Source organism: Rhizophagus irregularis, chromosome 5 (assembly GCF_026210795.1).
Source record: "Rhizophagus irregularis chromosome 5, complete sequence".
Lineage (NCBI taxonomy): Eukaryota > Fungi > Glomeromycota > Glomeromycetes > Glomerales > Glomeraceae > Rhizophagus > Rhizophagus irregularis.
Genome location: NC_089433.1, coordinates 854,235 through 869,134, shown reverse-complemented (window position 1 = coordinate 869,134; position 14,900 = coordinate 854,235). Strand labels below are relative to the sequence as shown.

The 14,900-nt window shown below is 29.1% G+C and overlaps 3 protein-coding genes across 3 annotated transcripts; 1 reads left to right on the top strand and 2 right to left on the bottom strand.

Moving 5' to 3' along the window:
- Window positions 1–661: 661 nt before the first annotated feature.
- OCT59_024738 (uncharacterized protein) lies at window positions 662–1,072 on the bottom strand (the record flags this gene model as incomplete). The annotated part of the gene is made up of 1 exon (XM_025315281.2): window positions 662–1,072. One exon carries the CDS (start codon window positions 1,070–1,072, stop codon window positions 662–664), a length of 411 nt encoding a protein of 136 aa, XP_025183197.1.
- A 3,776-nt stretch (window positions 1,073–4,848) lies between these two features.
- On the bottom strand, window positions 4,849–5,316 carry OCT59_024737 (uncharacterized protein; the record flags this gene model as incomplete). Its single annotated transcript, XM_066133607.1, has 1 exon — window positions 4,849–5,316. One exon carries the CDS (start codon window positions 5,314–5,316, stop codon window positions 4,849–4,851), a length of 468 nt encoding a protein of 155 aa, XP_065991639.1.
- Window positions 5,317–9,809: 4,493 nt separating this feature from the next.
- OCT59_024736 (uncharacterized protein) lies at window positions 9,810–13,454 on the top strand (the record flags this gene model as incomplete). The annotated part of the gene is made up of 1 exon (XM_066133597.1): window positions 9,810–13,454. One exon carries the CDS (start codon window positions 9,810–9,812, stop codon window positions 13,452–13,454), a length of 3,645 nt encoding a protein of 1,214 aa, XP_065991638.1.
- Window positions 13,455–14,900: the final 1,446 nt, after the last annotated feature.

The following is a 14,900-nucleotide window of genomic DNA, read 5'->3' as shown; positions in this document are numbered from 1 at the left end:
ACGAGCATGCAGGGAATTATGATTTTGTGTTATGTATTATAAAATTGCAGGCAAATTTGCCTGGGAATTTCATGATCTTTGGCAATTTTTCGTAACACGCAAAATTCCATTAGTAATGTAACGGACTATACTAGTACTATACTTTTAATGAAAGTAAATTATTTTAAATTTTTTTTTTCTGGAAAACTAAGCCCTAGATGGCCGCCTTAGCCATTTTTTTATATTATCATTTTTTATTTTTTATTTTTTTATCATTACTTTATTATTTCATTTATCTTTATTTTTTTTATGTCACCTGTAAAGTAGATGTTATAATATCACTAATTGAGAAAATGTTGATACAAGTTTGGAAAAAATTTCTTGGAATAGATAAATAAAGTCGGAATACAAATTATATTGTATTCGTTTTTATTGATTAAATCATATAACAAAATTATAAATCATAACCTGTTCACAAAACACAAATAACAAGTCAGGTAATTTATATAATAGATATAGATAATTAATTTGATTTCAAATATTTTTATACAGAAAATTAAACTATTTGTTTTTCTACTTAATAAGAAAAATACTTTCTGTTATCTAAACTACAGGATATATTACTAAAACAAATACAATTACTTCTGTGAATTCTTCCAATAGTAATCAATCATCTGATTTATTATTCCCAGGAACATTTATCATAAACTATAGACTTATTTAAAGTTTCTACAACAACTAAACCACCTTCTCGTAAATGAAAATGTATATCGTTACAATATATCCCATTTACCCAGCCATCCCACCAAAAATATGGGCCATTATGAAATGTACCAGCCACTGTATGTATAGAGAGTTTATATCCTATTGACCAATTTGCTGGAGATGTCTTTGATGAAAAGAGTTCAGCTGGTATGTCGCATTCAGTCGATATCTCATTTTGATGATAATCGTACCAATGAATGCATATTCTATTTATAACCGAATTAACTCCTCGTGGATTAAACGCTACTCTATGTTGGGGATATGAATAGGAAGTATTGATAAGAGATAATAAAATTATCAATAATCCTAAATTTTGTACGAACATCATAATTAATAAATACTATTCTTTTATAAGTAAATTAATATTTTACCATACGACTCTAACTCTCAACTTATAATAAAATTTTGGCCTATATATACAGAAATTCATTATTAAGTCACGTGACATAAATGATCATAATAAAAAGTCTTGGCATTAATTGTAACGTTTTACCCCTTGTAAATAGTCTTAGATTCACTACTCTTTTAGAAATAAAATAAATAAATTAATAACGTTTTACCCCTTTTTTCTTTTTAAAAATGGTTTTTTTTTTCAACAATAATTCAAAGGAACGTGAAGAACTCGTGAAGTTCTATAAGGAAAAAGGAACTGTAAACAAATATAAAGGAGGACTCCGCCAGACGTGTGCGATACTTTTTACTCCGAAAAAAGATTAGCAATAATATTTAGTTGATTTTACTTCTGAGCCTATGATTGGTTCTTTCTCTGAAAAAACTTATTTTTGAGAGAGGGCATGTTTCTGATCACTGTGATCCCTGTTAGGAAATATAAATGATATACTGCAAATCAGTACTATGGTATCTTGATTTAAATTAACTTTTCTCCCTCTATTTTTGAAATTTCAAAGGTAATTTAAACACATACAGTATGTTTAAAGCACTCCTTCTCTTTTTTAAAATTGAATATACATACTGTATGTGTTTAAATTACCTTAAAATAGAGGGAGAAAAGTTAATTTAAATCAAGATACCATAGTACTGATTTGCAGTATATCATTTATATTTGATCACAGTGATCAGAAACTAACCGATCGATTGCATTCTTAACCCTTCCTTAGCGGTATCAGGACATTTCGCTGAAAGCCATTTCGCCGAAAAATAATCTCTGGCCTGAGTTATTTATAATTCTGCATAATGTTGGCCCTATTTTTCGGCGAAACGTCCTTTCGGCGAAATGGCTTTCGGCGAAATGTACCGTAACCATTCTTAACATGCTAATTTAAATTTGTTGTACGAGCCTCACTTTATTTGATAATCATTATCATAAACTCAAATAAAACTTTGATTAAATGTTTGTTTCAAACCATGAAAATGTAAAATAAATCTTGTTTTTTTATTATTAATTTTTTTTTTTTCGTAAATCGTAATGAATTCTAGTAATTAATAATCAATTAAATGACTGTAATAAATCTGTTTTTGTGTTATGGGTTAAATTGTAAATTAAACTCCCTAATCACTTTTTAATCTTACTAATTGAGACATTGAAAACTTTAATGAAAATATGATAAAAATTAATTGATGCAAGTAATCCAGTAATCTATGACAAAAACTTTTGGCCCGTTTCAGCGGATATAAATTTTTTTGCGATTATTTTGTATTTCATTCCGTCTAACGTCAAAAATCAAAATATTTTTATATCCGTCGTAACCTGTTATATTTCCGTATTTCTAGTTATTTACCTTGACGACTCTTAACGAACAATACCGACGTGCCAAGTGAGGCAGTATTGAGTAAGAATCCCATTGGTAATCATATAATTTTACGATATAATTACGCCAGTCATACGACTTTTATTTACTGTTACAGCTGGTAACAATATCACCACAATTTCTGAAAAAAAAAATCACATTAATATAAAATAGGTTTTTGTAAAGAAATGCTTTTTTCTCGTCTACCTTAACATATTAACAGTTCACAGATAATCCGTAACTAATTAGAAACACCATTAACATCTCTTGAATATATTACCACCAAGAAATTACACACTGGTTCTGACTATAAATAAGATATAATTTAATTAGTCCAAAAAATTATTCACATTAGCAATATATCTTGCCACTTAAATAAACCTGAGCTACATAGCGTAAACAAAAGATAATATGGCTACCGTCTATTATTTGAACTTGAGACGATGAGTCTGAAGTAGCAGCATTATACGCTATTATATTGAACTAGCTTGTTGATACCCCTGCATTTAGTATATTCTCGTGATCCTAATACATATAAGTGACATCATTATTTTTTACCGTAATTCTAGAACTGCAAAAATTGTAGTACTATATATACACTTATTATATTAGTACAATAAATATACTATCAATTATCTCAGTTTGTTTATGCAGATATTGAGATATTGTTGAATAGTAACGGGATATAAAAATTACATGAACGGCCCGCACTACGCGATTAATCATCAAGTGTTAAATAATTATTTATCTAAAAAAAAATTGTTTTCTAAAATAAACCAAACGTAAAATCAAAATATTTATAAGGCAAAAAAAATTTAAAATTTAAAGGAACATCGGCGTACTGTAACATGATTAATCTTATAATCTCAGGGTATGAAAAAATTTCATTATTCTGTAAAACCCTCAAAAACAAATTTACATAATTGTGGAAAAATGTCGTACCCTCACATAGTTACCCCCTATATAAGAACATCATATATAACGATAAGTACATAGTTTGGAGCTCTAGGTCAGACGAGCATTCCATGAAATAACACTATAAACCTCAGTAAAAGAAATTAAAAGGAACGACTTAATGTTACTAAAGTAAATCCAATCCTCTATATTTATATGAAATTTATGATCAGTAGCGGGACATTTTTTTTTTTACCTTGTTCGTTAACCAACTTTTCGGGAATATGAATCTTTGATAGAACAACACCATAATGTTTCCTAACTTTCTATATAAAGAGAATTTCTATTAAACCCATTAAACTGATTAAAATGGTTAAAACTATTAACCAGATTAAAACAATTAACCCGATTAAAATGATAAAAATGTACCTCAATGTTTCCTTATATCACTTTAAACGACATTAACCAAGTAAGTCTAAAAAGTTTATTAGAATTAAATTCTATACATTCTAAATAGATTACAAGTCCATCGGTTACTTCAAGAAAATAGATATAGTTTCAATACAGTCTTCCATAATAGATGCACCAGTATAGTTTCTTTGAAGGTTATCAAAATAAGTAGTCATTTTTCTTTTTTTTAAAAAAATAGAGAAATGATAACAAATAATAAAAGTTTGTTTTTTTTAATATATACAGTTATATTATATATAAATAATATATTGGATTTTGCGTAAAAGAAAGGCAAAGTTATTAAATGTGATGCTTAAAAAAAGTATGAACGGAGTTCCGTTATACTGAATTAGTAACGGATTCATGATACAGTATACTTGCATGATATAACTATTCAATTAATAATCTTTAATAAACTTTATTGATACTTGATTGCAAATTGCATCTAATCAGTAAATAGTAAAATAACAATATTAAAATCGAAATGATTATGCGATATTGGAATCGCGTAACAGTTGTAACACCGCATCTGAGTCACAGTTAGTAAAAATTAATACATTTAATACATTTCTAAGCCTCATATTTTTTATATATATATAAGACTCATTGGGGCCTTTTGTTTCTTATGGTTCTGCAGTTTTATTATTGTTATCATCGAATATTCAGAATATTCACTTGTTTTCCCTTCTCAGTAGAACTTATATAGGAAGTAATGAATACTCAAAACACCGACGAACTTACCGCTCCGGAAAACTCTTCTCTTGAAGCCTCTATTCACACTCCAGCTTGATTCCTTTCTTTTCGTTCTCCTGCGGATCCCTCTTCTACTACCAGAGCTCCTTCCGGACCGGACACTGCCCAAGCCGCGTGACTCTACAAAATTTTTTCGGCTGCCAACAGAAGGTTTGTTTTTTTCAGATAATATTGTAAGTATTATGGTATGAATGGTATGAATAAATAATAACAAATATATTATTTATCGTTTTAAGAAACCTAAAGTGCATGGATCATATTAACTGTAAGAATGTTTATGTTGTGTATTTCCTTCCCCCTTCGTTCTCCCCTTTCCCTTTCGTTCTCCCTTCGTTATCCCCTTTCCCTTTCGTTCTCCCCTTCGTCTTCCCTTTTCCCTTCGTTCTCTCCTTTCCCTTTCGTTCTCCTTTTCCCTTCGTTCTTTCCTTTCCCTTTCGTTCCCTTCTTTCCCCTTCGTTTTCCCTTTCCCTTCGTTATCCCCTTTCCCCTTCGTCTTCCCCTTTCCCCTTCGTTCTTCCCTTTCCCTTTCGTTATCCCCTTTCCCCTTCGTCCTCCCTTTCCCTTTCGTTCTCCCCTTTCCCCTTCGTTCTCTCCTTTCCCTTTCGTTCCCCTTTTCCCTTCGTTCTTTCCTTTCCCTTTCGTTCCCTTTTTTCCCCTTCATCTTCCCTTTCCCTTCGTTATCCCCTTTCCCCTTCGTTATCCCTTCGTTATCCCCTTTCCCTTTCATACTCCCCTTTCCCTTTCGTTATCCCCTTTCCCTCTCGTTATCCCCTTTCCCTCTCGTTATCCCCTTTCCCTTTCGTTCCCTTCTTTCCCTTTCGTTCTCCCCTTCCCTTTAGTTTTCCCTTTCCCTTTCGTCCTCCCTTTTCCCCCTGATCAATGTTGCTGCACCTCAACGTGGTGATCAGGTGACAACAAGTTTTTTAAAAAGAACTTGGCTAAGTCAGCAACAAATAGTAATTACACATTACATAAGTCGCTTGAAAATGGTTTGACTTTCAATTGCTTAGATGATTTGTTTTTAGGAAGCACTTGCGGGTTTTCTCTAACTTTTTGTCTTTCTTGTCTTTCAGCTAAAAGCATTTTAGACTTATTTTTGTCGATTGTGTGATAATAGAAACCCTAAACAAACATCTAGATCTCTATTTACTAAAGAATTACCATATTCAATGAATATATCTTTATTTTTAGATTCTTCATTTCCCAAAGTACTGAAATGCAAGCTTGAGTATACTTATTAAACTCATATGATGCATTTCCTTTATCAAATTCTTTATTAATGATCAATTTCATAAACATAGAATAAGCTAAAAGCTATTATGCTTACTGTACGGTGATTAAATCGATTTGTTCACTTTATTAATTTATTAAGATAATTTGATTTGCAAGTTTTTCCATAATAGCATTCTTAGGACTAGCACGTTGATGAAGTTTTTAACATTCAAATTTAAAAATGATTTTCTATATGTTTTGAACTATGAAAAAAAAATTATCATAATTAAACATTGGTTTATAAAAGTCATAGGATTATTAAACTTTGCTTACGAAATTTAAACGTCATAGTGTTTCAATTAAGCCCATGAAAATTATACAATTGATATGGGATGTTTATTTTTTATCAAATCGATAGAAACTTATATCGCTAGAAACGGAATCTTTAAAATACTGTAATAACTATAAGTAACCTTAAATATAAATAGTTTATTATTAAAAAAGTTATTAAGCAACTCAATTTTGTCATGAGCGTACTAAAAATTTAAGATGTTATAAATAATTTGCCTAATTGAACATTTTATATCTTTAACAATTTCGCTCTTATAACTTGTACTATAGATCACATGACATTTTAGTTGCTGCGTCACAAATTATATTCAAAAATTTTAAAATTTTTTATATTATTTATTATTACTTTGTATCATGAACCGAATGTTTCACTATAAAAGATTTTAAACATATATTATATCACAATCACAATTTGATTTATGGATTTTTCTCAATTACATATTCATTATATTATATTCGGAAAAGAAAAGATAAAGGCACGATTTGTTTCTATCTTTTATAAAAAAATTTTAATAATAAATCTTAGGCCCGGTTTTAACGCGTCCATTCACATCTTCTGTTTTAAAATATAGGTGAACAGATACATTATAAGTAATATATAAAAAATAACTAATATGTGTAGATGAAAGTTTATTGTTAATATTTAGACCAAATATTTTATATATTATAAATATGTCGTATCTTTTTTTTTATCTCCTCGCATATTATTTTTAATATACGTTATACTGCCTTCTCAAAAAGACAGAAACAACTAAGAAGTCAAAGAATTATAAGAAGACATTTTCGACCTAACATACCCATTAATAATAGAAACACATTAGAGGCTTATCGCGAACCTTCAACTAGGGATTGGAATCGTTTCTGCCAAAATCGAAACCCGGAATCGATTATCAAATAAAAAATCGAAACTATAGTGCCGGCCCGTATTACGAAATTATAAATCACGTGACATAGGATCTTTGCGTTATAATTGTGTTATACTAAAGTTTTAATTCCGGCCGGAATTATAAGCTTGGGCAGAGTTACCACCAATTACTGATTATTCGTGCAATAAAACGTTTATTTTAAATGCAATTTAATAATCAAGTGATCTATATGTTAAATTTGTGATCAATGATGTAAAACCCCTATAAAAAATTTTATCCGTTATTTCTGTAAAAACTCCGTAAAAATGAGCCTTTCACGGATCCATTCACGGAAAATGTAAATAATTCGATAAATTCCGTGATATAAGGTTATTAATTCCGGAAATATGAGCCTTTTACGGAAAAGAGATAGAATATAAAAAACGGATTGACTTTTCTTACAGGGAACGATCGAGATCGAAATCGAATTTTTAGAATCGAAATTTGAGAAACGATTGATAGCGATTAGTCGATTCTAAATCGATTCTAATCCCTACATAAAAGTACTACATAAAATAAGAATAAAAGTAGAAAAATGTTTTGACGTCCATTCACCAAAACCCCATTTCGCCGAAGCCATTTTGTCGAATGAACATTTCGCCGAATGGACATTTCGCCGAAAAACAATAAAATAACCAAATGGAAGAAACAATTTTTATACTAAATACATAAAAAAATGTTCTCTAGAAAAATTTTTGAATTATCTGATTTTTATTAATATTAATAGTCTTTTTTTACTTACTTATTCGTGAATATATGTTTTCAGGAAAATAAAGTTATATATATATATATTTCTTAGCACTTAACATCAGTTACTTAAATGTTAAAGTGATAATATCCTGGAAAAAAAATTCTCTAAAAATAATTTAATTTTTATTTTCATTGCGCGATGAATGTTTTTTATTAAAATGTTAATTGCTACCATTTTCGGCGAAATGTCCATTTGGCGATTCGGTGAAATGGATTCGATAAAATGTACTTTAGCAAAACGTCCTTTCGGCGAAACGTCCCTTCGGTAAAATATCTCTTCGGTGAAATGGCTTCGGCGGTTTCAGTGAGATGGATTTCGGCGAAATGTACCGTAACCTAGTGGTACTATCATTTGTGTACAGTGCATGTCTTTTTTCATACATATCTTGCAAGACATCTTAATCAATGAACTCACCTTACATAAAACAAAATTGAAAAAATAAAAAATAAATCTAAAAGAAAGAAAAAAAATAAAATAAAATTATAATAACTATCTTAATAAAATCTAAACTAAATTAGGGGTTACTTCCAAAGTCTTTAATTTTGTTATTGTTCACTTTCATATGTCAAATTCCAATATCGTGACAACATAATACAATCATGTGAATTTTTTGAACTTCATTTTGCTTTGATCAAATCCAAATTTTTTTTTTGATAAAATTGGAAGATTACTTGATTTTAAAATATCATTTTCTCATACATATTAATTAAGGCTATTTAAAAATAATAAATAAATACAAATTTATCAATATATTTATTTTTTAAAGCTCACTAACTGCTGTATCTGAACTGCTCTAGTTGTTAGTTGTTACTGAAAAATTTTGTACGCTTTTTTTGAAAGATAGAATTGATTTATAATTTATAAAAAAATGCCAAAAAATGTCATTTCAACATTTTACATAAGGATCTGAAACCCGATGCCCGATTAGTAATTACCAATTCGTACATGTTTAAAAAAACTGGATTTTTACTAACTGAAATAGGGTCTTGTTTATTAAAAATGAATTGAATAATGAAAAATTCCTTTTTTTTATCATTTTAATAAAAAATTACTGGGTCTTTTTTTTTTATTAATCAACTTATTAATTAATAAAATAACCATTCTCTATTAAAATCAAAAGCCCAATTTTTTATTATTTAATGAAGAATCGGCCTTTTTTATTAAATTTGAAAAGCCATTATCTTTTTATTAAATATTAAGACAAACCGGTTGTTTTTTATTGAAACTATAAAAACTTTTGTTATTATTTAACTTTTCTTAAAAAACGTTTTTAAAAATGCTTTTTTATTATCAACCGGTATATCAGTTCGGTAAATCGTATGAGTCTAAGGAATCAATTAGGGAAGCAACAATTTCCCTATTAAGGTTTCCTCCTTACTACCTATGCCTCATTATTACCTTACTTACTAAAGCTTCTAGGAATACCCGACCCAACCCGACTGACTGACCAAACCCGAAAAAATATTGGCCAGGTAACCTGGACTGATCGAGCTCTAAACGAGACCATCTGAAGATTTGTTTATTTGATTGAAAGTTTCAAGGGTCTTGAAGCCAATCTTCACAAAAATTTTTAGCTCTCTCTTTTTGCATTTTTAATAATTTAATCTGATACTTTTTTGATGATTGTAGTTGATATTGTTGCATCCCATTAGCATAGTGGTCCACGTGACTTCATGATGATATCTCGGATATTCGGCTTGATTTCATCCGAGGTCTTGTGAACTTTTCAGATGCAATTATTGGGAATGTCGGATTGCTGATCTTTCTATTTAGTGACTGCAAAAAAAAGTAAATATTGTGCGTTTGTTTTCATTGTACAATGCTAAATCTGGTCCATTTAGTAGCCCCTTTGTTATACTTGGAACAATAATTAATAATTAAGTTCATTTGTTGGAAATTTCCTTTTTTGAATTCCAACGGCACGTATATAACGCTCCAAACAAAAAAATATAAATATTTAACAATAAACAATATCAACAAACTAATTATTAAAAAATAACCATGAATAACAACTACATTTCGCAAGGTGATAATGAGAATTTCTTAAAAAATTTATTAAATAATTTTTATAATAAAATTATTGAAACAAATGATTTTAATAATTTTGAAAAAAATTTTATTGGGATAAAAAATGAAATTAAAATTAATAATTATAATGACTATATAGATATTCTTAATTTGATGGAAAATCATAAAGAAAGTAAATTTTGGTTCACAAGTTTAATAGGATTTTTTTATCAACATGGTATTGGTTGTAATTTAGATAAAGAAAAAGCGTTGGATTTTTATTTATTGGTTATTGATAATGAAAAAATTGAAAATGATCTTTCAAATGAAAATTTTAATTTGTTAAAAAATAAAAATATAATTATTGGAAAATATTTATTATCATTATTTTATTATAAAGATATTATTATAGATATAGAAGGTTTTAATTATTACCAAAGCAAGGGAAATAATAATCAGAATGGATTAATGAAACTTGTAAAATTAGCTAAAAATGGTGATCTAGACGCCCAATATAATTTAGCAATTCATTATATGGATGGAGTAGAAATACAAAAAAATGAAGAAAAAGCATTTGAATGGTTTTTAAAATCTGAACAAAGCGAATACCTAATTGCAAATGATAAAAAAGAAAAGGAAGAATTCGAAAAGCTTTTGAAGCTTGCAATAGCAGATAATTTAATAGCATTATTTCATGTGGGGTATTGTTATCAATATGGTAAAGGAATAAGTAAAAATGAAATAAAAGCATTTGAATGGTATACAAGATCAGCTCATACAGGATATACTGATGGTCAATTTAAATTAGGATATTGTTATGACCATGGTATAGGAACTGAAAAGGACGAGATAAAAGCTTTTGAATGGTATTTAAAATCAGCAGAAAATGGACATGCAATGGCACAAAATAATTTAGGTCATTATTTTCAGTATGGTAAAGGGACGACTAAAAATGAAACAAAAGCATTTGAATGGTATACAAAATCAGCTAATGCAGGGTGTTCTTTAGGATACTATAATTTAGGATATTGTTATGAAAATGTTATAGGAACAGAAATTAACAAAACAAAAGCATTTGAATGGTATACAAAATCGGCTAATGCAGGATATGCTAATGGTCAATACAAATTAGGATATTTTTATGACTATAGCATAGGCACTGTTAAGAATGAAATAAAAGCATTTAAATGGTATTTGAAATCAGCAGAAAATGGATATGCAATGGCACAAAGTAATTTAGGTTATTGTTTTCAATATGGTAAAGGAACTGCTAAAAATGAAGCAAAAGCATTCGAATGGTACACAAAATCAGCTTATGCAGGATGTGCTAGTGGACAATATAATTTAGGACTTTGCTATGAAAATGGTAAAGGGACAGAGATTAACAAAATAAAAGCATTTAAATGGTATGCAAAATCAGCTAATGCAGGATACATTGATGGTCAATATAAATTAGGACGTTGTTATGATCATGGTATAGGTACTTCTAAGGATGAAATAAAAGCATTTGAATGGTATATGAAATCAGCTATTGCAGGGTATGCTAATGGACAATATAATTTAGGATTTTGCTATGAAAATGGTAAAGGGACAGAGATTAACAAAACAAGAGCATTTGAATGGTATACAAAATCAGCTAATGCAGGATACATTATTGGTCAATATAAATTGGGATGTTGTTATGATCATGGTATAGGTACTATTAAGGATGAAATAAAAGCATTTGAATGGTATAAAAAATCATCTGATGCAGGGTGTGCTTTAGGATACTATAATTTAGGATTTTACCATGAAAAGGGTATAGGAACAGAAATTAACAAAACAGAAGCATTTAAATGGTATGTTAAATCAGCAATTGCGGGAAATACTAATGTTCAATATAAATTAGGATATTTTTATGACCATGGTATAGGAACTGAAAAAAATGAAATAAAAGCATTTGAATGGTATTTAAAATCAGCAGAAAATGGACATGCAATAGCACAAAATAATTTAGGCCATTATTTTAAGTATGGTAAAGGAACTGCTGAAAATAAAATAAAAGCATTTGAGTGGTACACAAAATCAGCTAATGCAGAATGTGCTTTAGGACAATATAATTTAGGATTTTGCTATGAAAATTGTATAGGAACAAAGATTGATAAAACAAAAGCATTTGAATGGTATACAAAATCAGCTAATAAAGGATTTGCTGATGGCCAATATAAACTAGGATATTGCTATGACGTTGGTATAGGTACTACTAAAGATGAAATAAAAGCATTTGAATGGTATTTAAAATCAGCAGAAAATGGATGTGCAATGGCACAAAGTGATTTAAGTCATTATTTTCAGTATGGCAATGTAACTGCTGAAAATAAAGCAAAAGTATTTGAATGGTATACAAATTCAGCTAATACAGGATGTGCTAATGGGCAATATAATTTAGGATTTTGCTATGAAAATGGTATAGGAACAGAGATTAACAAAACAAAAGCATTTGAATGGTTTATGAAATCAGCTAATGGAGGAAATGCTATTGGACAATTCAAATTAGGGTATTTTTATGAATGTGGTATAGATTCTATTAAGGATGAAATAAAATCATTTGAATGGTATTTAAAATCAGCAGAAAATGGATATGTAACAGCACAAAGTAATTTAGGTCATTATTTTCAATATGGTAAAGGAACTGCTAAAGATGAAGCAAAAGCATTTGAATGGTACACGAAATCAGCAAATGCAGGATGTGCTAGTGGACAATATAATTTAGGATTTTGCTATGAAAATGGTATAGGAACAGAGATTAACAAAACAAAAGCATGTAAATGGTATATGAAATCAGCTATTGCAGGAAATGTTAATGGGCAATACAAATTAGGATATTGTTATAATTATGGTATAGGTATTGCTAAGGATGAGATAAAAGCATTTGAATGGTATACTAAATCGGTTAATGCAGGGTGTATTTCAGGGTATTGTAATTTAGGATTTTGCTATGAAAATGGTATAGGAACAGAGATTAATGAAATAAAGGCATTTGAATGGTATATGAAATCAGCTATTGCAGGAAATCCTAGTGGACAGTTCAAATTAGGATATTGTTATGACTATGGTATTGGTACTTTGGAGGATGAAATAAAAGCATTTGAATGGTATTTAAAATCATCAGAAAATGGACATGCAACAGCACAATGTAATTTAGGTCATTATTTTCAGTATGGTAAGGGAACTGCTAAAAATGAAGCAAAAGCATTTGAATGGTACACGAAATCAGCAAATGCAGGGTGTGCTTTAGGCCAATGTAATTTAGGATTTTGCCATGAAAATGGTATAGGAACATATAATGACAAGACAATAGCATTTGAATGGTATTTAAAGTCAGCTGAAAATGGAAATATAGTTGCACAGTATAAATTGGGATGTTGTTATTCAAATGGTGCAGGGACAAACATAAATAATGTGAAGGCATTTGAATGGTACTTGAAATCAGCTGAAGGTGGAATTGCAAAAGCACAGTATTATGTAGGGAAATGCTATTATGATGGTATAGGTATTGTTAATAATGTTGACAAAGCAATTTATTGGTATAGAAAGGCTTCAAAAAATGGAATTAGAGAGGCAAAAGATAAATTATCTAGTATTTTACCATACTATTAAAGGACTATATAATAATTTTATTGCTATAGAAAAGCTTCAGCAGAAAGTGGAATTAAGAGATAAATTATAATTTAGTTAGTATTTTACCATCTATTTATCTGTTATATAGGACTATAATTTCTGCAATCATGTAAAGTAAATCATATCTGGTCAATTATTATATGTATGATAATTATTTGATTTTTTTTTTATCATCATTACAATTGCATTTTTAATTAATAAATGGTTGCTGATAAGATTATATATATTTTTTAATAAAAATAAAATATATTCATTATCAGATTTTATGTGTCGAGAACCATATCCTTAAATGGTTTGATTATTTCGCAGTTCGCATACTAAAATAGTACTAACATCAAATACTACTTTGGAAATGCAATAGACATTAAAATTTTATTTCTACTAGTTAATTGAATTTTTTCGTGGCCTAATTTTTTTTTCAATATTTCTATTAGGTTTTTGTTTTCTGCTCACACAATGAATATTTTTTTGTACGCATAAAATTAATTATATTGGAATAGCATAGTCGGTGTAGACTTCGATATAAAAAGTAAAAAATTTTAATCAACTTTGGCAACTGAAGAGAGCATTGCATTTTTTGCCCTCTTTCTTTTGATTATGATTGGATGGACATGTGGCAATTGTGGCATGATTATAGCCTATATTACTACATAAACCACGTTTATTCTATGTTAAACTACCACCAGCATTAAATTGAGTGGAGGTTTCCAAAGATCCTTTAAATCTTGCAGTTCTAGCAAGTTTTCCTTTAGGACGTCTAATTAGATCAAAATTTTGGTATTCCAATTTAAGCGCTTTATAATTTTTATTTCTTCAAGTAAATTAACAAATAGCTTGTCACAAGAATTAGAAGCAATCTGTTTAGCTTGTCTCATTGTATGTTAACATAATGCAAATGTTTTTTATTAATAGAAGCATATGAAGTATTAATTGAATTAAGAAAGTAAAATTATTGTTGGATTCCAAAAGTGAAATCTCTAATCAGCACCAAATTTAGAAGCAGAATAAACTCACGCGCTTTCTCTTATCTAACTTCATAGTTTGGTAACCAGAGAGGGTATGTTCTCGGCATCTCGGTCCTCTTGGTAAGCCCTTACAATTTCTGCGAGTTCTTTACGATCGGCTGTTTTGCATGAGGCAGGGCAAGTCCCTGTTATATGCCGAAAGGGTTGCTTTTTGAAATCCAATTGTTTTGGAATAAGTCTAATCTAATACTCTAGCATCATAGCTAAATGTCATTATGATGTATTTGAGGAGAAGTAAATAATTTAAGTTCTTTGATTACCACTCGAAGTAAGAGTTGTATACTTAGTACATAGAAGTGTATTTTTCCAATTAATATAATCATCATTATTCTATTCCTATGTGTTCTTCACTGTAGGAAATAAATCAACAAGTGTAGTAAGATCCGTATACAAAACGTAT